Consider the following 23,550-nt stretch of genomic DNA (forward strand, 5'->3'; position numbering starts at 1 on the left):
ATACAGCCCTTTGAGTATTGAGATACCAAGTTACTATTAATTATTTTTGTTCTGCCCTTTCCAGTCTTGAAGTGATTCTTCTTGGTGCAGAAAAGCAAAGCAAGATGAGAATTAAGCAGCTCTCTGCCTTTTCTGTCGTCATCCTCTCCATACTCCTCATAGACACTCTAGATTTTTTGATTCTTTTCTTTCCCCCCATAAAACAAAACCCAAAACAAATCATTAGGTAATTCTTCAGTGTTTTCAAGAAGTATTTCATTCTTTTAAAATGGAAATTTTAAAAATCATTTGTTTTGACAAATAAGGAAATTGAGACTCAGAGAGAATAACAGGTCACTCAAAAACTTACCCAAGGATGGACAGAAGAAATAAAAAAAGAAGAGGGAAGGAATTCACACTTATTAAACATTTACTACATTCTAAGCACTGTGCCAAGCACTTTTCAGATGTCTGATGGAATACTCTTTATTTAAGCTGCAAGTGGCACCAATTTTAACTGTTTGCTCACAAATAATTTTTAAAAAGGATAGCCAAAGGTAAATAACTAGTGTTTCCATTGTAACTAAATAGAAAATGTCATCCCAGGAATTTAGAATTGTGCCCTTCAGATATTTTACTGATAATTCAGTGCTTGATTCAGAGTTTTAAATTGGGAAGATTGCCAAATCCAAACCACTCCAGGTATAAAATTAATTTGCATTTCTAAATAATCTCCCTCCACCTTTACAACTTTAGGCCCTCTCCTCTAGGAAAAAACATGAACCCCATTTCATGGAAAGAGGATTTCAGAACAACATGTGGGAAGAATCTGATGAATATAACTTAAAAAATACCTTAAGGCACATTAATAACTTTTTAAGTGGGACAATTTTAAATTTCACTACTATAAAATGAGTTGGTATCATTTAATTTTTAGTGAAGCTTTTTTTTTAAGGGAAGGGAGGGACAGGGTATAAGGGGAAAAATGCCAAAGTTTTATTTGAACTTTGAGTTACTGACAACATTGTGATTAATTACTACATTGCAGGGAGTGAAGAAAAAATCTATAAAATTAGCAAAATAGGCACAGTATTCAAGTATCTGACATTGAATCTGGTATTTTTACTCTTGGCTATAAAATGACAGTATCTAAATTATTTTTCATAGTCACACTAGTTGCCCCAAAGCAGCTAAATTGGAAATGACAGTATTAATGAGATGGGAATAGCCTGTGTTAAAAATTAAATGTTTTATATAAAATTGAAAAAAAGGAAGAAAAGAAGAGAGAGAAAGGAAACAAAGAAAGGAAACAAAAAAGAAAGAGAAAGGAAGGAAGGAGGAAAGAAAGAGAGAGGAAGAAAGAGAAAAAGACACAGAGAGAAAGAACAAAGGAAAGAGAAAGAGAGGAAGGAAAGAAAGGAAGAAAGAAAGAAAGAAAGAAAGAAAGAAAGAAAGAAAGAAAGAAAGAAAGAAAGAAAGAAAGAAAGAAAGAAAGAAAGAAAGAAAGAAAGAAAGAAGAAGAAAGAGAGAGAGAAAGAAAGAAAGAAAGAAAGAAAGAGAGAGAGAAAGAAAGAAAGAAAGAAGAAAGAGAGAAAGAAAAAAGAAAGAAAGAAAGAAAGAAAGAAAGAAAGAAAGAAAGAAAGAAAGAAAGAAGAAAGAAAGGAAGGAAGGAAGGAAGAAGGAAGAAAGGAAGGAAGGAAGGAAGGAAGAAAAGAAGAAAGAAAGAAAGAAAGAAAGAAAGAAAGAAAGAAAAGAGAAGAGAAGAAAGAAGAAAGAAAGAAAGAAAGAAAGAAAGAAAGAAAGAAAGAAAGAAAGAAAGAAAGAAAGAAAGAAAGAAAGGAAGAAAAAGGAAGAAAGAAAGAAAGGAAGAAAGAAAGAAAGAAAGAAAGAAAGAAAGAAAGAAAGAAAGAAAGAAAGAAAGAAAGAAAGAAAGAAAGAAAGAAAGAAAAGAAAGAAAGAAAGAAAGAAAGAAAGAAAGAAAGAAAGAAAGAAAGAAAGAAAGAAAGAAAGAAAGAAAGAAAGAAAGAAAGAAAGAAAGAAAGAAAGAAAGAAAGAAAGAAGGAAGGAAGGAAGGAAGGAAGGAAGGAAGGAAGGAAGGAAGGAAGGAAGGAAGGAAGAAGGAAGAAGGAAGGAAGAAAGGAAGAAGGAGGGAAGGAAGGAAGGAAGAAGGGAGGGAAGGAAGGAAGGAAGAAGGGAGGGAAGGAGGGAAAGAAGAACGAGGGAAGGAAGAAACCAGTCTCTATTTCCTAGAAGTTCATATTAACTGTTTAAGACAACATGCAAATAAGAATTTGCAAAAGAACTATATATATATATATATATGTATGTATGTATGTATGTATGCATGTATGTATGTATAATTGGAGATACTCTTACTGGAACAAAGGCAGTATCATCAAGAGGGATTGGGAACTGTTTCTTGCAGATTATGGGATTTTAGCTGTGACTTGAAGGAAGCCTGTGAAACCAAGAGGCAAAAATGAAGTGAAAGGCACTTCCACTCAGGGGAAAAGTTCAAGAAAATGCCTGGATTTGAGAGATAGAGTGTCTTGTGTGTGGAACTGCTGGAAGGCCAGGATCTCTGGATCAGAGTACATGGAAGAGAGAGAAGGAAAGAGCCAACTTATTAGGGGCTTTGAACACTAACTAATCAGAGAATTTTATATTTGATCCTGGAGGTTGAGAAGGGTGTGTGGCATAGGAAGCTCCATTTGGGGACTGAGTGGCAAATGGATTGCTGTTGGGAAGAGACTTGATGCTATTGTAATAGTCCTTTGTACCAGTCTGTCCTTCCTTTTAGAGGATAATTTCAGAAAGCAAAGGTATACAATATTCTAAGTTATAGAAAGGCAATATACAGTAAAGGGATTTGGAACCTAGGACCTGGTCATCCATTTAAAATACTAGATTCCTAGCCATGTTGACCATAAACAGCCATTTACCTCTGCTCCTCAGTTTCCTCAGCTGTTAAATAAGGATGTCATTTCCAGGACTGTCAAAAGAAGGCTACTTTGTAAATTATATATATATATATATATATATATATATATATACATATACTTTATGTATATATGCTGGAATAAATATTAAAGAAACTCTTACTATCTATAAAAGTGTGATGATCTTCCAGACATGCAAATATTACACACTTTATTGACTAGTAATAATATGGATGAAATTATAGCAGCCTTTGTCCTTCACTTTTCTTTGATTTGTCAGATTTCAGAAGAGAAAACTAAGATGTGCTCCACATTTCCCTGTGAGGTACTTGGAGATAGGTATGAAGGCCAACTGCAGTGACATTCAGCTCAGGTAAATATCACTACATCCTTGACAGTAAGGATATGTACTCATAAGCAAATGATGACCATTTACTTAGAACCAACCAGAAATGTAATGATGCCTTAAAAGACTCAGTGGGATTTTTTCATCCAGGAAGGAGGAAACACAGTGTTAAAAAAATTAATAACTTCCATATTCATATCCCTTGAGACAATACTAGAAGGTACTTAAAGTCTTGCCAGAAAAGGAACTGATCTATCTAGACAGAAAATGAGATAAACAAAAATGGAACTGATTGCCAGGAATGGTTTAGAAAAGTCTTGACATCTTTCAAGTGTGAATTAGCGATCCTGAATCAGATTCCTATCCAATTTCAGATGCTTACTGTAAACCCTGAGCAAGCCCCTTAACCTCTGTCTGTCTCAGTTTCCTAATCTGTAAAGTGGGGATAATTACAGCACCTTCCTTGCTTGTTGTGAAGATCAAATAATATAATATTTGTAAAATGTTAAGTATGCAGCTAGTGCCACATAAATGCTTATTCCTTCTTATAATCTTATACCCAGGAGAAATCAGAGGGGAAATTTAGGGATGTTAGGAGGATCACAGATTCTTTGGTTTAGGGATGGAAGGAACATTATCATTAGAGGCCATCTTGTTTTACAGATGAGGAAAATGAGTCCCAGGTCTTTCTGACTATGAACCCATCACTCTGTGCCACACTGCCCTAATGCATTGTGTTTCACCTCAGATTGAGTCACATGGAAGCTTCAGTGAGAGCAAAATGGAAACACATATTTAGGGGCTCTTGATGAAGAAGAGTTGCTTCCTGATCCAAGTTGTCCCATGGCTTAAAACTGCCCTAATAATGACTTTTGGGACAATTCTGTATTTTTATTCCTCTGATTTCTCAATCCAATTCATGATGGGAGATGTAGCCAATGTGAATTTGGAAGCAAAAACCTAGGGATTAAATTCTGATGCTAAATTAACTACCTTTTTGACCTTAGAGAAGTTGCCTAATTTCTCTTGGTCTTCCTTTTGTGTATATAAAATCAAACAGGGAACCTATATGCAAATGCTTTTCTAGCCCATAAAAAGTACCATTGAAAGGTCATCTTTTGTTATTCAGATGAGAAGTTTTTAAGAGAAGGTTATTAAGACTCTGAAATTCTGTCTTTAAACATGGTCAGGGAAAGCTTTGGGCCTCCAGCCTGAGGACCATAATACTGTCAAATCTGCAAAGTGTTATTTCAAACCTCAAAGCATCCAAATTCTAGTTATTATTATTATTATCAACCAGTTAATATTTATTAAGCACTTGCTCAGTTCACACCCTGAGCTAAATACTAGGGATTCAAAGAAAAACAAAAATGGGTTCCTGCCCTCCAAGGGTTCACATTCTAATGGGAGGTGATGGCATTGGGGGGGGGGGATTGTATTAAATTTTCCCTAAGTAATTTAAAGGGATAATCATCTTCATCTATCAATAGAGAGGGTATCCCTCTAGTCTAAATCACAGATCCTGAAAGCATTAGAGTGGCCAAGGGTACTACTGTAGAAAGGGAGGCTAAAGGAGATTGCTGGAGGCAGGTGATTCAGTGAAGGCTTCTGGTAGAATTGTAATAGATTGAGAGAACATCACCAGGTAGAAATACAGTTTCAGAAAAGGCATGAAGGCAGGGCAGTGATCTATTCGCCAGATACTGAAGGAATCTGTCTCACTGATAGAGTTGATATGAGAGAGTAATGCGATTACAAGGCTGAAAGAAAAAAAAAAACAAACAAACATCCAAGGTGGCCAAATAGAGTCCCCTTTCTCTTTTCTTTTCCTTCTCCCTCAACCACAGCACACCCCTGTACCAAAGGGGGAAGAAGGAGAGGAATAGTCATCCTTTCTTCTCTCCTTTCCCTCTTCTTATAATGTGGTTCACTCAAAGCCCATCAGTGTAGCCAGGTAGAAAGAGCAATATGGTGGCACATACCACTGGGATCCACAGAGTCAACCTTTTCCTTCTAACAAGGTGGAGGATAACCAGGTTTCATTCTCTGCCCCATTGGTGCAACCTAAGCTCTTCCATCACACTAGGCCATCTCCTCTGCTGCTACTCATCTAGACCATTGACCACTGCCATTTGACCTGATGATGCCCCTTAAGGACTCCTTGAAGCTGATCTCTCTTTTGTGTGTGTTGATTGCTTCAATTAGAGTATGAGCTCTCTGAAATTTTTTAAGAGTTTCTGCTTCCACCATTTTATTATTGTGTCACAATTATTTCATCTTCAATGCAAGTGATCCTTCTCCCTCTTCCCCCACAGTAATAAAGACAAAGGGACTCTTCCCTGTGGCTTCCACAAGGTTTCTCAGAGTACTGTAGTTCCCAGGGATAAAATGATCAGCCAGACTGAGGCTAGACAAAATAGGAGGTGAGGGTTGGGGATTAGGAAAGACCTTGAAGACAGAACTGAGGAAGACCAAAAAAGAGGTTAAAGGACAATGGTCACAAAGGTTCACTGTTTGTAGACAACCCACAGCTCTCCCACATTCTTATGGGCTGCCAAGTGGTGGCAAGAGACTCCCTTTGAGAACACAGTATCTCCCTTTTTCTATTCATCTCTCAAATGCATAGCACAATGTGTGGCACATCATAAGCATTTCATTCATTAAAAATGAACACTGAAGTCCAACACAGAAAGTCTCAATTATTTAGCCTCTACTTTGCAGGGAATGGGAAGCCATTAAGAATTTTTGAGCAAGAGAATGATACTAGCACTAAGACAGAAGAAGGTTAGTCTGGCAGTAGTGGAAGGATGGGAAGTAGAAGATAGTAGAGGCTAAAAAATAATTGGGAAGCTATTGTGGTGATTCCAGAAAATATAATAAAACAATAAGCCACATAAATAAGACTCCAGGTAATGACATTGAATCACTAAATTGAACTCCTAATCTTGTTTGAATAGTTACACAACATTCCATTTGGCCAGTGAGCATTAAAATTAGAATGGGAAATTTATGTAATGAAGGAGAGCTGTTGACTTTATGTAAATGGGAACAAGGTAAGCAAAGAAAATGGGACTTATAAAGGAAAGCAAGAAAGCAGGCAGATCTCAATTTTCCTTCTTGAGACTCCAGGCTAGAAAATGAGGGCTCTTTTGCCATTCTCCTTTTTTCTGATTTTTGCCAATTCTCCAAGCTGGGCAATAGACAGACATTATTACATTGGCATTGAGGAAGGCCTTTGGAATTATGCTCCTACTGGTAAAAACATAGTCAATGGAAAACGTATTTCACAAGATAAGTAAGTAATGCTCAGCTTTCATTGAAAACATTGTCAAAATGTCTAATATGGAAAAAAAATTTTATATTATTGCACATGTAAAGTCTGTAGCTGATTGCTTGATATCTCAGCAATGAGGAAGGGAAAGGAGGGAAGGAAAATGGTTCAAAAATTTTTTTTAAAAGTTAAAAATATGCATCTATTTTGTGGTCCATAGAATAGGGCTGATAGTTAATTATTATGGACAATAAGTTGAAAATGGTTTTTTTTTTTTTAATCTAAACCTTGACATTCTGTCTTAAAATTGATACCATGTATTGATTCCAAGGCAGAAGAGTGATAAGGGATGGGCAATGGGAGTTGAGCGACTTGTTCAGGGTCACACAGTTTAGAAGTGTCTGAGGTTACATTTGAACCCAGGACCTCCTGTCTACAGGCCTGGCTCTCTGTCCACTGAGCCACCTTGTTGTTTTCCCTGTATATTATTATTATTTTTTAAACCCTTACCTTCTGTTTTGGAGTCAATACTGTGTATTGGCTCCAAGGCAGAAGAGTGGTAAGGGCTAGGCAATGGGGGTCAAGTGACTTGCCCAGGGTCACCCAGCTGGGAAGTGTCTGAGGCCAGATTTGAACCTAGGACCTTCCATCTCTAGGACTGACTCTCAATCCACTGAGCTACCCAGCTGCCCCCTCCTGTATATTATTTTGAGGAAGGGTCTATCAGCTTCACCAGAATGCCAAAAGACATGATACAGAAAAGGTGAAGAAGTCCTGCTCTAGTTGTACCTATCCAGATACTGAAGCTGTAAATCTTCTAAATAGAGACTCTGGGTTATTGGGAACTTTAATGCATTTTATGGGGGCACAAATTCCTTAAAGCAATCCTTTTTCTCGTCTACATGGAAAAATCTGAATAAGATGACTTGTCTTATTTTCTTTCATTTCCCCAGGTAATTTCTTTCATTTCCCCAGCAAGTGAATGAGGGTCTGAATGGTCCAAATTCACTAAAAAGTTAATTCCACATAGTTGTAGAGACAAGAGCTAAAGTTAGCTTTGAGATAGAAGGAATGGGGCATCGAATGAGGAATCAGAAAGTCAATGGAACAGATCTCGCCATTCGATCCTTGCCTAGTTCCATTACTATGGGCAAGGCACATACTCTGCCTGTACCCAGGATGGGGAGATTGGGCTCCATGACCTAGATCTACATCTTTGGTCCAGAGTAATCAACCAAAGGACTAAAGAATACAGATAGCATTTGACAATTCCATGACATGGTTTAGTAGAAAGTCTAAGAGAGAACTTTACAACTAAAAGGCTACCTGAAGTACTTTATGACTCATAGCAAATAAGCTAACTGATACCGCGTTCTCCTATTTTCTCCTTTCCTTCCATTTCATGTCATCTCATTCTTTCCAGCTCTGACATTTTGTCATTTAAGTTAAAAAATCTCCTTCATTTTGCCATTTAATTCCCATCTAAGCTACAGCTCTCCTGACTTCCTATTCTAACCATTTTGTTTGTTTGTTTCCACAGAGAGTCACATTCATATATCTATCTACAAAGAGGCCCCCAAAGGATAGGACCAACTTATAAGAAAGTCATGTATGTGGAATACAGAGATAGTAATTTCAGAAGGATTAAGAACAAGCCTTCCTGGTTGGGGTTTTTGGGTCCTATTCTGAAGGCAGAGGTTGGGGATGTCCTCTTTGTGCATGTGAGAAATTCTGCCTCAAGACCCTACACTTTGCATCCCCATGGAGCAACCTATACTAAGGAAAATGAAGGTAAAATGAATTTCCTTCCAAGATTCATATATAACTTGAAAAAATTATAATTGCTTGTTTACTAAAAGTTGGGGAAATTGTTTTCTTTCAAACCACAATCATATTTTAGAGGAGATCATTGAAATAGAGCAAGTACATATTTGGTCACTGAATGACTAAGAAATATTTGCTAATGTCTTATGATTTTATGATGTGATTTACTAAAAAGTTTAGTAAAGATGAACAAATCTAAATCAAATTGTCCTCAGTATTGACAGACAGCATTAAACATAATGCTGAGGAAAGGTTGTTTTAAATTAACTATAATTATGAGCCAGCATTTTCTTAGGACATATATATATATTTTTTTTTATAACCTTTACCTTCTGTTCCCTAGCTCCTCTCAAAAATTAGTTCAAATCTCACCTACAAGAGCCCTTTCCTGGTTCCCTTTCCTACTAATGCCTTCCCCTTTCAGATTAACTTTTTTTTTAAATTAAAAATCCTTAACTTCCGTCTTGGAGTCAATCCTGTGTATTGGCTCCAAGGCAGAAGAGTGATAAGGGCTAGGCAATGGGGAGCAAGTGACTTGCCCAGGGTCACACAGGTGGGAAGTGTCTGAGGTCAGATTTGAATCTAGGATTTCTGGTCTCTAGGCTTGGCTCTCAATCCACTGAGCCACCCAGCTGTTTCCCCAGATTAACTTTTGTTTGCTCTCTATAGAATTTGCATATATCCATTTATTTACATAGTGACTTCACCTATCTAATGTCTAATGAGCTCTTTGAGAAGATTGTTGGGTTTTTTTGTTTGTTTGTTTGTTTATGTTTCTTCCTTTCTTTGTATCCTTGTTCTTAGCACAGTGCCTCACACATAGTTAATGTTTAATAAATACTTGTGGGCACATTGATGTATTGAAAGACTGAATATATGTCCGGAGCATCTGCCAGGAATGAGAGACAACATGTACAGGGTGATGGAAAGTTCAATAGTATGTGGGGGGGGGGGGAAGTCACTTAGCTGGAACAGGCTGACTGAATGTGTTCTAAACTTGGAAAGGCCAAAAGAAGAGTTTGCATTTATCCTGGAGATGATGGAGAGCCACTGAACCACGTGAAGAGGGCGCATGACGTCATTCTTTTAAAATCGTCTTGACAGGGAGTGGTGAGGGAAATTGAGTAGAGAGAGAGAGAGAGACTTAGGTCAGTAGAGTGGGCTGCAAGTGAGAAGAGCCTGAACTCGGGCTGTAGCCCTGTGGGCGAAGAGATGGGGCATACATGAGAGATGTTAATGAAAATAATGAATATCTTTAGTAAAGTTGTAAGATACAGACTAAATCCACATAAATCATCTGCAAGTATACTCTGAACACGTGCCGGCATCTAGCATCATTTCCCATGAACAGGAACTTCATAAATGACTGCTCATTAATTATATGATCTTTGGCCCCTGGATGATTCCATCTTTCTTGGCCCCAGTCTTCTCCTTTATAAGATAAGAGAGCTAACCTAGTGCCTTCTAGCTCAGAGCACATCAGAGTAATCTTATAAAGATTACTTTTATTTTATTTATATTTTATTTTATTTATATTCCTATAGTAACTTTTCCTCAATAACTTTAAATCAGTGTCTATCCAGGCTCAGTAGAGAAGGTTTGATTCTCCTCCACATGAGGGCTTTCAATGAATGCCATGCCTTGGATCTCTTCTAGGTGCTCTGTATCCGGACCACACCTGGGGCCGACAGAAGAAAGATGATGGAGTGAAGCCTGGACAGAGCTATACTTACAAGTGGTCCATAACTCCAGAACAAGGGCCTGGGCCTGGGGATCATAACTGTGTGAGCAGAATTTACCACTCACACTTTGATACTGTGAAGGATGTGGCTTCTGGGCTTGTGGGATCCCTGATAACTTGTAAGAAAGGTAAAGCATTCTCTTAAAATCTCAAGCCATAAAAACACAAAAACAGAACTCTGCGATGTCATTAAGAGCTGTCGCTTACCTTCAAGACTTATATATTGCTTGCATTAAAGGACCTCTACCAACGGTTCTCCGACATTTTGGTCTCAGTACCCCTTTACCCTTAAAAATGTTTGAGAACCCCAAAGAGCTTTTGTTAATATGAATGATTCATATCAAAGCTACCATATTAGAAATGAAAATATCTCAGTATTATTATGAAAATAGTTTCAACCTCAGAGATCCCTGAATGGATCTTGGGGTCCCCCCAGGGGTATGTAGCCTTCATAATCTGTCCCCAGTTTATTCCATTTATTCCATTACCCAATTATTCCATTAAGCAAGATTCCTCATTTCTTAGCCAAGCTCCAGCCACAGTGTATGGCTTACTGTTTCCCAGTCAGACCTCAGACTGGCCCCACTTCTTCACTCTCCTGGGAGAGCACACTCCCTATATTTGCTCAGTTCAGACCTGATGAACTGGGTGAAGCAAACAAATAAGGCTTTGTGTAGCAATAGAAGAGCCCTTCAAGGTCAAATTCAAATGCTGCCTTCTTCAGGAAGACTTCTTGGATCCTTGCCATACCCTCAGCTAGAAGGGATTTCTGTGTATCTCAATACCTAGAGCAGTACCTGGCACATTGTTTGTACTTAATAGATGCTCATTGATTATGGAGGGTAATAACCAAGGGCAAAGAAGTGAAGATGTACAATTGGTATTTGGCATAAATGCAGCTATAATTTAGTAGAGAGCTCAGGAATATAAAGATTGACATGGATATGGACAGGGCAGTGAGGTACTAGACTTGATGTCAAGATCTGAATTCCTATCCTGCCTCAAATACTGACTTTTTTGACCCAGGAAAGTAATTTAACTTCTCTCAGACTTAGATTTCTCATCTGTAAAATGAGAAAAATAATAGCACCCACCTCATAGGATTTTAGTGAGGCTCAAATAAGATTAATCAATCAAGAAATGTTTTTAAGTACCTACTATGTGCCAGAGACTGTGAAATATTCTCTGTGCAAAATAATTAAGAGAGAGAAGGTATTGAAATTAAGAGTGGTTGAGGAAGGCTTCTTGAAGGAAGTGGGATTTTAGTTGGGACTTAAAGGAAGCCTGGGAGGTCAGTAGTTAGAGCTGAGGAGGAAGAGCATTCCAGGCATTGAGGACAGCCAAAGAAAAAGTTGGAGCTAAGAGATAGAGAATCATAGGATCATGTCAGGGAATGAAGTATTAGAAGACTAGAAAGATAGGATGCAGCTAGGTTGTAAAGGATTTTGAAAGCCAAACAGAGCATCTTGTATTTGCTCCTAAAAGCCATAGAAAGTCACTGGAGTATATTCAGTGGAGTTTGAGATGGGGTGACTGTGACATGATTGGATCTGTACTTTAGGAAAATCACTTTAGTACTTGAAAAGAGGATGGAGTGGAGTGGAGAAAGACTTGAGGCAGGCAGTCCCACCTTCAGGCTATCGTAATAATCCAGGTATGAGATGATAAGAGCCTACACTCAAGGTGGCAGTGTCTGAGAAGAAAAAGGGGTTTATATAAGAGATATTGCAAAGGTGATATCGACAGATCTTGGCAACAGATTGGATATGGAAGATCAGAGATAGTGAGGAGTCTAGGATTACTGAAAGACTGAGAGAATGATGTTCTCTATAGTGATAGGAAATGTTTGGAGCGAAATGGAAAGAGGTTAAGGGAAACGATAATGAGTTGCATTTTGGACTTATTGAATTTGAATGTCTACTGGACATCCAGCTCGAGATGTTGGAAAAGAGATGAAAATGTGAAGATTAGCAGAGCATTTGAGGCAGGATAGATAGATCTGAGAACACAGAGTTGGTCATTAAATCTATGGCAGTTGTAGAGTTCACCAAATGAAGTAATATAGAGAGAGAAGAGAAGAAGACTCAGAATGGAACCCCAAGCTTCCTATGGTTAGAGGGCAAAATCTGGAGGAGCATCCAGCAAGGAAGCAAGAGAAGGAGCAGTCAGGTAGGAGAAAACCAGGAAAGAGTTGTGTCCCAAAAATTCAGAGAAAGGAGAGTATCAAGTTAGAGAGAGTAATTAACACTGTCAAAGGCTTCAGAAAGCTCAAAGAGAATGAGAATTGAGGAAAAACCCATTGGATTTGGCAACTAAGAGTTCGTTAGTAGCTTTGGAGAGAGCAGTTTTAGTAGAATGATAAGGTTGGAAGCTAGATCTTAAGGGGTTAATAAAATAACGAGAAGAAAATGTATAGTTTTTATTATCATAATCATTATTTTTATTGTTATTTGGTAGGGGCATAAATATGGGAATGATTCACATAGAGATGAGAATAGAAGCTATGAGAGTAGATGAGTTCTTTGAGTAGACCATATAAAGAAAGATGAGAATAATGGTAAGGATGGAGCCTTGAGGAATGTCTATTGGTAGGCAAGAGTCACCAGTGAAGATTTCAAAGAAAATACAGCAATAGATGTAGGAATACAAAAGAGTGTAGCAAAATGGAGGGTAATGGGGAAAAAAGTTTCAAGAAAGGTGTGGACAATGGTATCAAATGCTTCTTAGAGACCAAGGACTGAGGACTTAGAAAAGAATGATGGATTTAGCAATTGATTTATGGGTGACCTTTTGGGGAATGAAGGTCTAATTGCAAAGAATTAAGTAATGTATGAGTGGTAAGAAAATGGGGATAGTGAATCTAAATCCCATACAATTAGGTAAGATCCATGAATATGAGGGAAAATGGGAATGTAGCTAATACACAGCATCAGGAGAGACTTAAATAGGTTTGGAAATCAAGGGAAAGGAGGCAGTGGCAAGTTGAAATTTTAAGATGTGAGAGTACACTGGGGGTAATGGGGATGATGACAATTCAAGAGCAGGCAGGAGGGGATGTGATTAAAAACATCAGTTAAGATTGTAGCCATTTAAGGAGAATGAACACCTCTTTCATAGAGTTAAGAGGAAAATATGAGATGAATACAGATCTAGTCATATTTTAAAGGGGAGCAAAAGAAAATTGGACAACACATTCTGGATGGCTTGGGGTTTCTTGCTAAATTAGGAGTTAAAAGTAATCTGTCTAAAGTGAGGAAGCAGTGGTTCACATTTGGGGCTTCATGACTGTCCTCTTTTCCTTTTTCCTGGACTTCTGTGGTCCAGTAAAAGGTCTATAGAAAACAGATAATGGAGATGACCCAGGACTGAAAACTAGCTGAGCAGACATGACAGAAAGTTAATGGACAAGGGTTTCTAGGGTGTTGATAACAGCAGAACTGAAGCAGGCGAAGCAGGGTGTCAGATGTAGTCAGAAAAGGTATAATGAATGAATGGGACATTCCAATGAACACAAAAAGGAACAGTGGTTGCGAAACAAAGGGAGAGGTGCCAGATAAGGAGGTTGTACTTGGAGAGAAAGAGCCCCAAACTTGAGATTTTGAAGGAGATGACGGGATCTCTGGTGTGGATATGCTCCCAAGTAGCAGCTGATTTGGAGTGGAGATGAGCATGGCTTTTCCAAGTATAGAACTTGAAAAAGTGGTTTTTATAAATGGAGTGTGCTGTGTGATTCCAAACTTCATATTGCACTTTTTAGTTTGCTATAATTGCTTTTAAAGTCATTCGTAATTTTAAAAGATAAGGAACTCCATTGTATTAATGCTAAATATCCCATGTGAAAACTAAATAATGACTATCTTTTATTGCAGGGACTCTGAATGGGGAAACTGAAAAAGATATCGATCATTCCTTTGTTATGATGTTTAGTGAAGTAGATGAAAATAAGAGCTGGTATCTGGATGAAAATATCAAAACGTACTGTTATGAACCTAACAAGGTCAACAAAACGGATCCAGACTTTGTGGAGAGCAACAGAATGCATTGTAAGTGAAATGATGTTGGCATCACCAATCTTCACTCCTAAATCTGGCAGCCACAAAAACCCCAAAGACGCTCTCCCTCTATTCTCCCTTGCACCAACCCCATTGATCTCCACCAAAATGTGGAGAGAGTCCAGAACCAATGGACTTTGAGGTTCGAGTTACATAAGTAAAAAGCAAAATGTTCATAGGATCATAGATTTAAAACTATAAGGAACCTTACAGGCTATCTAGCCCAATTTCATCATTTTACAGATAAAGAAATCATGTCCCAGAAAAGTTAAGTGAATTGGAAAGGATCACACAGGTAATAAATAGTTTCCTTTGTTTTGTTGGTTTGGTAACCTCAAGTACCAACCTCTTTGACCACACATACATTTTTTGTAAAAATCATCCAAAAAAAAAGGAAACAAGTGGCTGATTCATAAAAATGAGCAAGCATTGTTTGATGTGAAAAAAAGCCAATAAACACTTTATTATAGGTAAGGTGAGGAACACAAAATCTTCTTTCTATTGAGTGATTTTACCTTGTGATCGCAAACCTATTTTTTTTTAAACTCAAGAAATGAATCAAGAACTCATCCAGGCCGATCAAATTCCAGTGTCCTGTGTGACTTCAGGAAAATGGCTTAGTCTTCTGTGGGTTGTGTTAACATCTATAAAATTAGAATGTTATACTAGGTGACCAAATGGCAGGGTTATGCTGGAGACAGCTTGTACTGGTTCCTGGGCAGATTGTAAAATTCTCATTATGAGCATTTACACTTTAGAAATCAACAAACACTACAAATTGTGACTTGCCTTATTATTTTATTGACTGTCCAGATTTAAGAGAGTGCAGCTAGGTGGCACAGTGGATAGAGGGCTGGGTCTAGAGCCAGAAAGACTCATCTTCCTGAGTTCAAATGAAACACTAGCTATGTAACTCTGGGCAAGTCACTTAATCCTGCTTGCTTCAGAGTACTCATCTGTAAAATGAGCTGGAGAAGGAAATGACAAACCAGTAGTTTTGCCAAGAAAAGCCCAAATGGCATTGCAAAGAGTCAGGCATAACTGAAAATGACTGAACAACTAACAAAGATTTAAGAAAATGATGGAGAAAATGTTTAAAATGTAGATTAAACTCAAAGTGTGTTATAAAGACTATTTTTTCCCTGGAGAGCCAATTCAGCAGCAAATTCTTGCTCTAAGATTATTTTGAGCTCTGAATCGATGATCCTGTGATTTCAAACATGCAAGGAAAAAAATACAGAATATCCTATTGTGTGACTAAGCTATTTCACAAAAATCAAGCCTGCTCAAATATTTTGCTAAAGAGTTTTTTTCTCTGAAAATCTTGATCATCTCTCTTGACAACTCTCCTATTCCTTTTTTTTTTTTTAAACCCTTACCTTCTGTCTTGGAGTCAATACTGTGTATTGGCTCCAAGGCAGAAGAGTGGTAAGGGCTAGGCAATGGGGGTCAAGTGACTTGCCCAGGGTCACACGGCTAGGAAGTGGCTGAGGCCAGATTTGAACCTAGGACCTCCCATCTCTAGGCCTGGCTCTCAATCCACTGAGCTACCCAGCTGCCCCCTCCTATTCCTTTTTCTCTTGCCTTCTTTTACCTTTTCCTTCCTTGCTTGCTTTCTCCCTAATCCATCTTCATTTTTTCTCCTATCTTTCTTCCCAATATTTCTTTTCTTAATCCTCTTCTTTTCTTTTATCTTCTTCCATATTCTTATTCTTTCTCAATGTCTGTGGGTCTCACTTTTTTTGGAACACAAATTAGCTATTCATAAGAGCAGAAACCAGAGATCTTGGCACATCTTGGCTTACATCAGTGAAAGTTAAGTATGTTTTCTTCTGTGTATCCCCAATTCTATTCCTTCAATATGCCATCATCTCTCCATCACTTCCATCCTCTCATATTGTCTCTCACTCTTCCCCCCACCTTTCCTGTGATATTTTCTATGCTAATATGTGTGAATGTTTTTCCCCCTAGCAATGAATGGATACCTGTTTGGAAACCTCCCAGGCATCACCATGTGTATGGAAGACAGAGTGAAATGGTATTTTTTTGGAATAGGTGATATTTATGGCAAACACTCCATCTTTCTTCATGGACAGACTGTAAATTATTTGGGACACCGAGTTGATACGCTCAGCCTTTTTCCTGCTTCAATGGTTGATGTCTACATGGTTGCAAAAAGTGTTGGGGAATGGATGATTAGCTGTCAAGTTAACAAACATGTTGATGGTAAGAAGCTATTGTCTTATCAAAAAATTATAAATACAGTAAAAATCAACCAAAACAAATACTCAAAGATTTACACAAAGTTTAAAAATTGTATATGAAATAGCTAGGTCCCAATTATTGTGAATAATGAAATTTGTAAAGTGGTCACATGCATTCTAACTTGCACAATTCAAATGTATAATTATGAAAAATATAACTTTTGGTTCTGGTAAAAAAATGTAGAAATTTTAAAAAATTGACAACTTTCCAAGACTTATCTACACTAATTGCTTCCTAGCTGCATGACTTGGAAAATATCTTGTTTGCTTCTATGTGTTGTGATCACTTTTTCTTCTGGATGTTTCTCCAGAATTTTACTGATGATGATTAATATCATCATCTCATTCTTCTCATCTTTTTATGAAATTCAGATTGAATGTATCCAAGGATGAGTTGACACCCTGCATTATTCTTTTATATTTAATGCTCTTTGGATTGTTGCATAGGGGGATAAAATGATTGCTTTTAATAAGAACAATCCCAGACATATTCACATAGATCTCCTAGGAAAGCATGTTCCAAAATTTCTGTTTCTGCTGTGTTTTAGGATGGCTATTATATTATAAGGGAGGGCTACCATTAAATAAAAATATGAGGATATAGCATCATCTCCTATAAGCTCTCTGAGAACATCTTTGAAATAGTTCCATTATTAAACAAGATGACAAGGAGGATATGCACTGTTGTGTTTCAATATAGCTTTAATTTCTTCATTTAGATGCATTATGCTTTGAAAGTTTTTCATTTTTGTTTTGAATCTAGGAGTGTTTGGTATGGAGACAACTATATACATATATAGTTGTAAATAGGATGTATGTTGTTGTTCCAGTTCTATTCTCTTAAATCTATTTGTTGTTCAGTGTCATGACCAACTCTTTGTAATCCCATTGATCCCAAATCCTCCACTATCTCCTAAAGTCTGTCCAAGTTCATGTGCATTGCTTCCATGACACTATCCATCTTATCTTCTGCCATCTCCTTCTCTTTTGCCTTCAATTTTTCCCAACATCAGGATCTTTTCCATTGAATCCTATCTTCTAATTGTGTAAGCGAGGTATTTAAGCTACAGCTTCAATAATTGACCTCCCAATGAATAGTCTGAATTATTTGTTTAAGTATTGACTGATTTGACCCCCTTGCTGTCCAAGGGACTCTCCAAAATCTTCTCCAGCACCACAATTTAAAAGTATTAAGTCACAGGCAATTAATTTTCCTTATAGTTCAGTAGTCATATAGTGCAACATTGGAAAAAACAAAGCTTTGACTATATGGAACTTTGTCAGATAAGCTATGTCTCTGCTTAAGATTCTGTAAGATAGGCTTCAGCAATATGTGAACCAAGAATTACCAAAAAAACAGATTAGTTTTTGATGAGACAGAGGAACTAGAGACCAAATTGCCAGCATTTGCTGAGCTACTGAGAAAACAAGGGATTTCCAGAAAATCATCAAATTTTCTTCTGCTTCACTGGCTACTTTTATTGTGGGATTCACAACAAAATGTGGCAAGTCCTAAAAAGTCCTCAAAGAGATAGGAGTACCACGTCATCTTATTTGTTTCTGAGGAGCCTGTATGCAAATCAAGAAGCAACTGTTAGAATGGAACATGGAACAACTGGATTAGTTTAATATTGGAAAAGGAGTACCATTTTGGATTCCATTAAATCATACTAGCCCCTTTGCCACAACAAGGCAGTGATGCAGGAAATCCTAATCTATTCCACAAATCTCATATACCTTCATAGTGTTCCTATTTGTCATTTCTTTTTAAGTAACCCATTCTGTGCATGTGCCATAATTTTTTCAGCCATATTCAAATTATTGAATACATGGATTATGTCCATTTAAAAATTATTACAAATGATGCTATGCTGATATCCTTTTATAAAGGCAGGTTTTTAAAAAATAATACTGATATCATCCAGAGAGGATAATGGTAGTAGGATCATAAGAGAATACTCTAAAATAGCCTTGTACCTTGTTATATGATTTGATGTTGTCTTCCAAAAAGTTCTCTCCAATTTATATCTTTATTGGCAATGTACATACATAATGGATTTTTCTACAGTTAGGAAGGTATTTAATTTATAATTTTAACCAACATGACAGTTTGGTAGGCACAAGGAGTTATCTTGCTCCCATTTGATTTATAGAATTTGAGTATTTTTCATATGGTTATTGGTCATGTCCATTCTTTTGTGGACAATCTGTTGATATCTTTTGATCAATTGACTCCTGAAGAATGAATCTTCCTCTCATAAATTTGAATTAGTTATGTAATACTTACACACATATATGTGTCTATGTAGATATATGTATATTAATATATCTATATATTAGAACATTTTTGTCAGAAATATTTATGGTAGATTTCTCTCCCCAATTTCTTTCTTCAATTTTTATTCAACTTTAATTATTTTGCATTATGCTGGATAGAAATGTCTGTTTTTTATATATTCAAATCCTTGTCTTTTATCCTATATAATATCTATTTTTAAGTAGATATGAAGTTTTGTCATCTTTATAACTGCAACAAGTTTAGTATCCTCTTTCTTCTAAATGTTAATGAGTTTGTATTTAGAGCAGTAATTCTTGTTACATTCATTATGACATATGAGTAAGATATGAATTTTATTCCATATGTTCCACTTGTTGGGATGTTCAAAAAGGACTAGCACCTCTGATGTGAGGGCTTGTCAAGCTCCTCTCAGGGCTGCTCATTCAACTTTGGTGTCTACCTGTCACCCAACCAACCTGTCACCTGTGACTCTAAGAAGCTGTAGCATTCTCAGTGGTCATACCCTAGTAAAGCTTTCTCAACAGATGGACTAAACTAGATTGAAGGTGACTGGAAAGTTTCAAACTACCCCAATCACATGAAGGCAAAATGGGCAAATGAGAGAACAATTTGTTCCAATGGCCATTAAGGTGACAGAAGCAGGAATTGTGGAGTATCTAGTGCTTGGTCAGATATCCAAGATACCAACATCATATTCTGCTTCCTAGGCCCTCTCCAGTCACCTTGATTTTTGTCTTGCCACCAGACTTTGATGAATTTGGAAGAGAGAGTAAGGTTGATGAGTTTGTGCAACTCTGATTCACTTCAATCCAATTCACAAGCAAGTCAAACCATAACCCCACAAAGTCAGTGAGACTCTTTGAAAGGATAAACAACTATGTTGTCCAATATTCTTTTTTTTTTTTAACCCTTACCTTCTGTCTTAGAATTAGTACTGGATATTGACTCCAAGGCAGAAGAGTGATAAGGGTTAGGCAAAGGGGGTTAAGTGACTTGCCCAGGGTCACACAGCTAGGAAGTGTCTGAGCCCAGATTTGAACCCAGGACCTCCTGTCTCTGGGTCTGACTCTCAATCCACCCAATATTCTCAATAATAATGTTGATTAAGAAATCTTTTCCACAAATTTTAAAATCTTCATTTTATCAAAATATAGTCTATTTTATGTTTTTGTTCATAATTCTCTATAATGTAATCTATCCTATTGATCCATTTCTTTAAATTTAAAAGCAGTTGATTAGGGAATTCCTGCATCAATTTAACATGTTTACCAGAAAATGAGTCTATAATTGTCCTAGAGAATCTTTAGCTTATACTAAATTCCTCAGAATGAACCTAGTGTAATAGATAGATAATTGAGGGTGTATATTGATGTATATTAGATGACTAGTGGATCAAGTTTTTCTACCCTCCTCCCTTGATATCCTCCTGGTTTCCTCTCTCTCTTCAGAAGCTTTTCATCTTCCCTTCCCTGCTTTTCTTCATTCAGTGTGAGCTAGGAGATTTCAATGAAATTGTTCTTAATCTTCTTTTCTCAGCAAGGGGTTTATTTGGGGAAGACAGGACAAGGATGGAGGATAAGGTAAGAGGGATAGGGTTTCCCTATTCTCTAAAATGAGGATTAGGAGGATATTGGGAGAAATAGTAATCTAGTCATTCTTGTGAAACAGAGTCAGTCAGGGAGATATGAGGACAACTATCTTTCTTCTTCTTCTTCTTTCAAATCAGCCAACCAGCAAAAGCCAACAACCCTTCAGGTTCAGCCATCAGCCAGAAGCCAAAAAAAACCCCCCAAAAAACCAAAAAGCCCAGTTTGGCTTGACTCCAACTGTCTCCCAGTCACATTCCAAATGGAATCTTCATTTTGACTGACAGCTTTTGTCCTCAGCTTTCTGTCTTGCATGCATGCCTTGCAAATTCTCTCCTCCACACTAGGAACTACTCTAATTAATACCTTCTACAATTTTGTGTTTTACCTGGTAGCAGATAATTTTATAATTACACTTTAATTGTAATATTTAATTTCTTAACTTAATTCCATCATTGTACTTATCCATTTTGCTACATATTGAAAATTTCTACCCTTTGCAATGTTACATTTCATTGTTTTTTTGCATCGTTTGCCCCAGCTTCTTTTAATCCTCTCTGTTCTGAGATTTCCTACCTCATGACAGTGATACTTTTGTGCAAATGGAACCTCAAGTCACACCATAGAAGTGGGGAGTTTTTAACCCAGGGTACACATTTTTTACTTTGGTAGCTTTTGTTTGCTCATTTTTAAGTGTTTTTTTTTTAAGTTCTTAATTTGAGAATTTATTTCTTCCTTTTTATGATTTTGATAGAGACAAGTTACCTTATAACTTCTCACTCCAACATCTTCTCAGAACCATGTATAGTCATTTTATATACAGTAAAATTATAGAACTTTGGAATGTGCTCTATTAGAATTGATTTAAGTAAATGGAAACGTTTAACAGAAGAGGACCTCTGAGATGATTTCATTTTTTGTAGATGAGAAAATAAAAACTTCAAAAGGTTATGGAACCTGCTCAAAGTCATATAATAGATGGTAGAATCGAGTCAAAACTCAGACTCCCATCCCCAACCCCAACTCCCTTCCAGTTACAATATCGTGCATCTTTTTAAAAAAATAATGTCACTGAAAATTTGCAACTTGGGAAAAATTGCTTAAATAAAGAAATTACTATAATTTCTAGTTCTTTGCTACCACAAAAATGTTGCTATGAATATTTTCCTGCAAATGAAGCTTTTGCTTCTGTTGTAATCTTCTTGGAGAATATATATATATATATATAATGCATAGTAGTGGAATTGCTGAGGCAATAGGTGGGAGAAAAAAAGTTAGACATCAGTTGCTTTCAATGCATTTCCATGTTCAGCCTTCAAAAATACTGGTCCTCCAAATTTCTCAGAAGCAAAGAGGAGGGCATCTAGGTGGCTCAGTAGATAGAAATCCAGACCTGTAGACAGAGTGGTCCTGGGTTAAAATCTGGCCTCAGATAGTTTCTAGCTGCGTGACCCTGGGCAAGTCACTTAAACCCAATTTCCTAGCCCTTACTACTCTTGGAACCAATACTCAGTATCATTTCTAAAATGGAAGGTAAGGGTTTGTTGTTTTTTTGAAAGAAAGAAAAAAAGAGGATCAAAAATGAGAAAGTTAAAATTTTGTTGGTGTTGTTTGAATGAAATGAACCCTCAGAACCTTCTGTTTTTCAGCTGGCATGCAGGCTTATTTCAAAATAAATGACTGCAAAAAGCCCTCAACCGATAAAGTCAGTGGGACAAAAGTTAGGCACTACTTCATTGCTGCGGAGGAAGAATTGTGGAATTACGGTCCATCAGGCATTAACATCTTTACAGGGAAAAACTTAACGGCTCCTGGGAGGTAAGGACTCATTGTTCAAAATACTCAGGGTAAAATGGGAAAGCACAATGGAAAGGGACATTTAATGATCCTCAAAAACGTCTTAAGTATGAGATAGCAGAGGAGCATAGATAAACAGTAGTTTGTGTGCATCAGAGCAGGGGTTTTAAAAAATTGTAAACTCAACATGAATGAAATAGTCCAAAAAAAAATACCTAATACTATTTTAGAAACATGATTTTTCTGCTGTACTGCCTGTTGGGTCAAATCTGTAGTATCCTGCTGTTGCCATGCATAAAAATATATATGACTAAATCATACTATGTACCAACATGGAAGATCAGAATGGTTAGCGTGGGGGGGCAGAGAACATGCCATATAAAAATCAGTTTAAGGGAATGGGAATAATTGGCAGAAAAGGCAAGCAAGGAGGCAGGTAAAAGTGTTTATTAAGTTTTGTTTGTTTTCCAGATACTATGCTAAATACTGGGGGGGGGGCATACAAGCCCCCCCCCCCAAGACAGGCTCTATCTTTAAGTAGTTTACATTCTAGTGAAAGAGAAGACAAGACATAAGAGGGCAATGGAAAGCAATGAGTGAGAAGAAAGACACCCTTACCAGGACATGGTAGCAAAATTCAGAGATTCAGAAGAATAGCTGGGAGGGAGATCAATATGGCAGGCCTAGATCCAGCTCCTAAATGGAGGCCCTACAAAGACTTCATGGCCAACATGGTGAAGGGATGTTCTAGGATGACAAGACTCCAAGAGCTAAGGGAAATCCTAGAGTAAAAAGGCAGTAAAATTAAATTTTACATGAGAGATATCTATGTTTGCATCTTTGAACATCTGTTGTGGACTAGAAATTAGTCTTATGATTCTTGGCTTGAAAGGTCAGAATTAAGACCTGTGGGTGGAAATGGGAGAAAGCCAGATTTTGATTCCCTGTAAGAAAAAGCTTTCTGTCAATTTAGAGCTATACAAGATTGGAACAGGTTGTCCCAGGAGGTAGGTAAGTCCCCTCATTAGAGATCTGGAAGCAACGTCTGAATGACCACTTGTGGGTATTTTGTAGAGAGGATCCCTGAATAGGCATAGGTTGGCCTAAATGGCTTCTGAACTTCCTTCCAACTTTGTGATTCTGTGATATAATGATTAAGAATTATAATAATAATCATTATCTTTTATTTAATATTTTGTGATTTGCAAAGCATTTTACAAAGGTGATCTAGCAATGACCCAACATAAACCTAGAGTGTACTCTCCCCAAAATGTAGTGTCTATGGGAAAAGTGAGAACAAAGAATAATGGCGGTGAGGTGCCTATGTATATATAGTGGTGAGGCACATTCGTGGAATTGGTAACTCATAACTACTTAAATATAGGGCATGGGAATCTTCTCTCTCTTTATAGAAGCTTCAGGCAATTCTCTTTGTTCTGTGATGTCTTTGAT

The 23,550-nt window shown here is 37.2% G+C and overlaps 1 protein-coding gene across 2 annotated transcripts in view; it reads left to right on the forward strand.

Moving 5' to 3' along the window:
• Positions 1-6,386: 6,386 nt before the first annotated feature.
• Positions 6,387-23,550, forward strand: part of LOC100017608 (ceruloplasmin-like) — a 48,314-nt gene continuing 31,150 nt past the window's right edge. For both annotated transcript variants that reach the window (XR_008914261.1, XM_001371081.4), the window contains exons 1-6: positions 6,387-6,559; positions 8,076-8,326; positions 10,016-10,228; positions 13,970-14,143; positions 16,124-16,378; positions 21,951-22,119. Coding sequence is in view for 1 of the 2 variants with exons in the window: in XM_001371081.4 (XP_001371118.3) it covers positions 6,402-6,559; positions 8,076-8,326; positions 10,016-10,228; positions 13,970-14,143; positions 16,124-16,378; positions 21,951-22,119 (1,220 nt within the window). In the remaining variant the exon portion in view is untranslated. The remainder of the gene's footprint in view (positions 6,560-8,075; positions 8,327-10,015; positions 10,229-13,969; positions 14,144-16,123; positions 16,379-21,950; positions 22,120-23,550) is intronic.

This window comes from Monodelphis domestica, chromosome 8, assembly GCF_027887165.1.
Source record: "Monodelphis domestica isolate mMonDom1 chromosome 8, mMonDom1.pri, whole genome shotgun sequence".
NCBI classification, from domain to species: Eukaryota; Metazoa; Chordata; class Mammalia; order Didelphimorphia; family Didelphidae; genus Monodelphis; species Monodelphis domestica.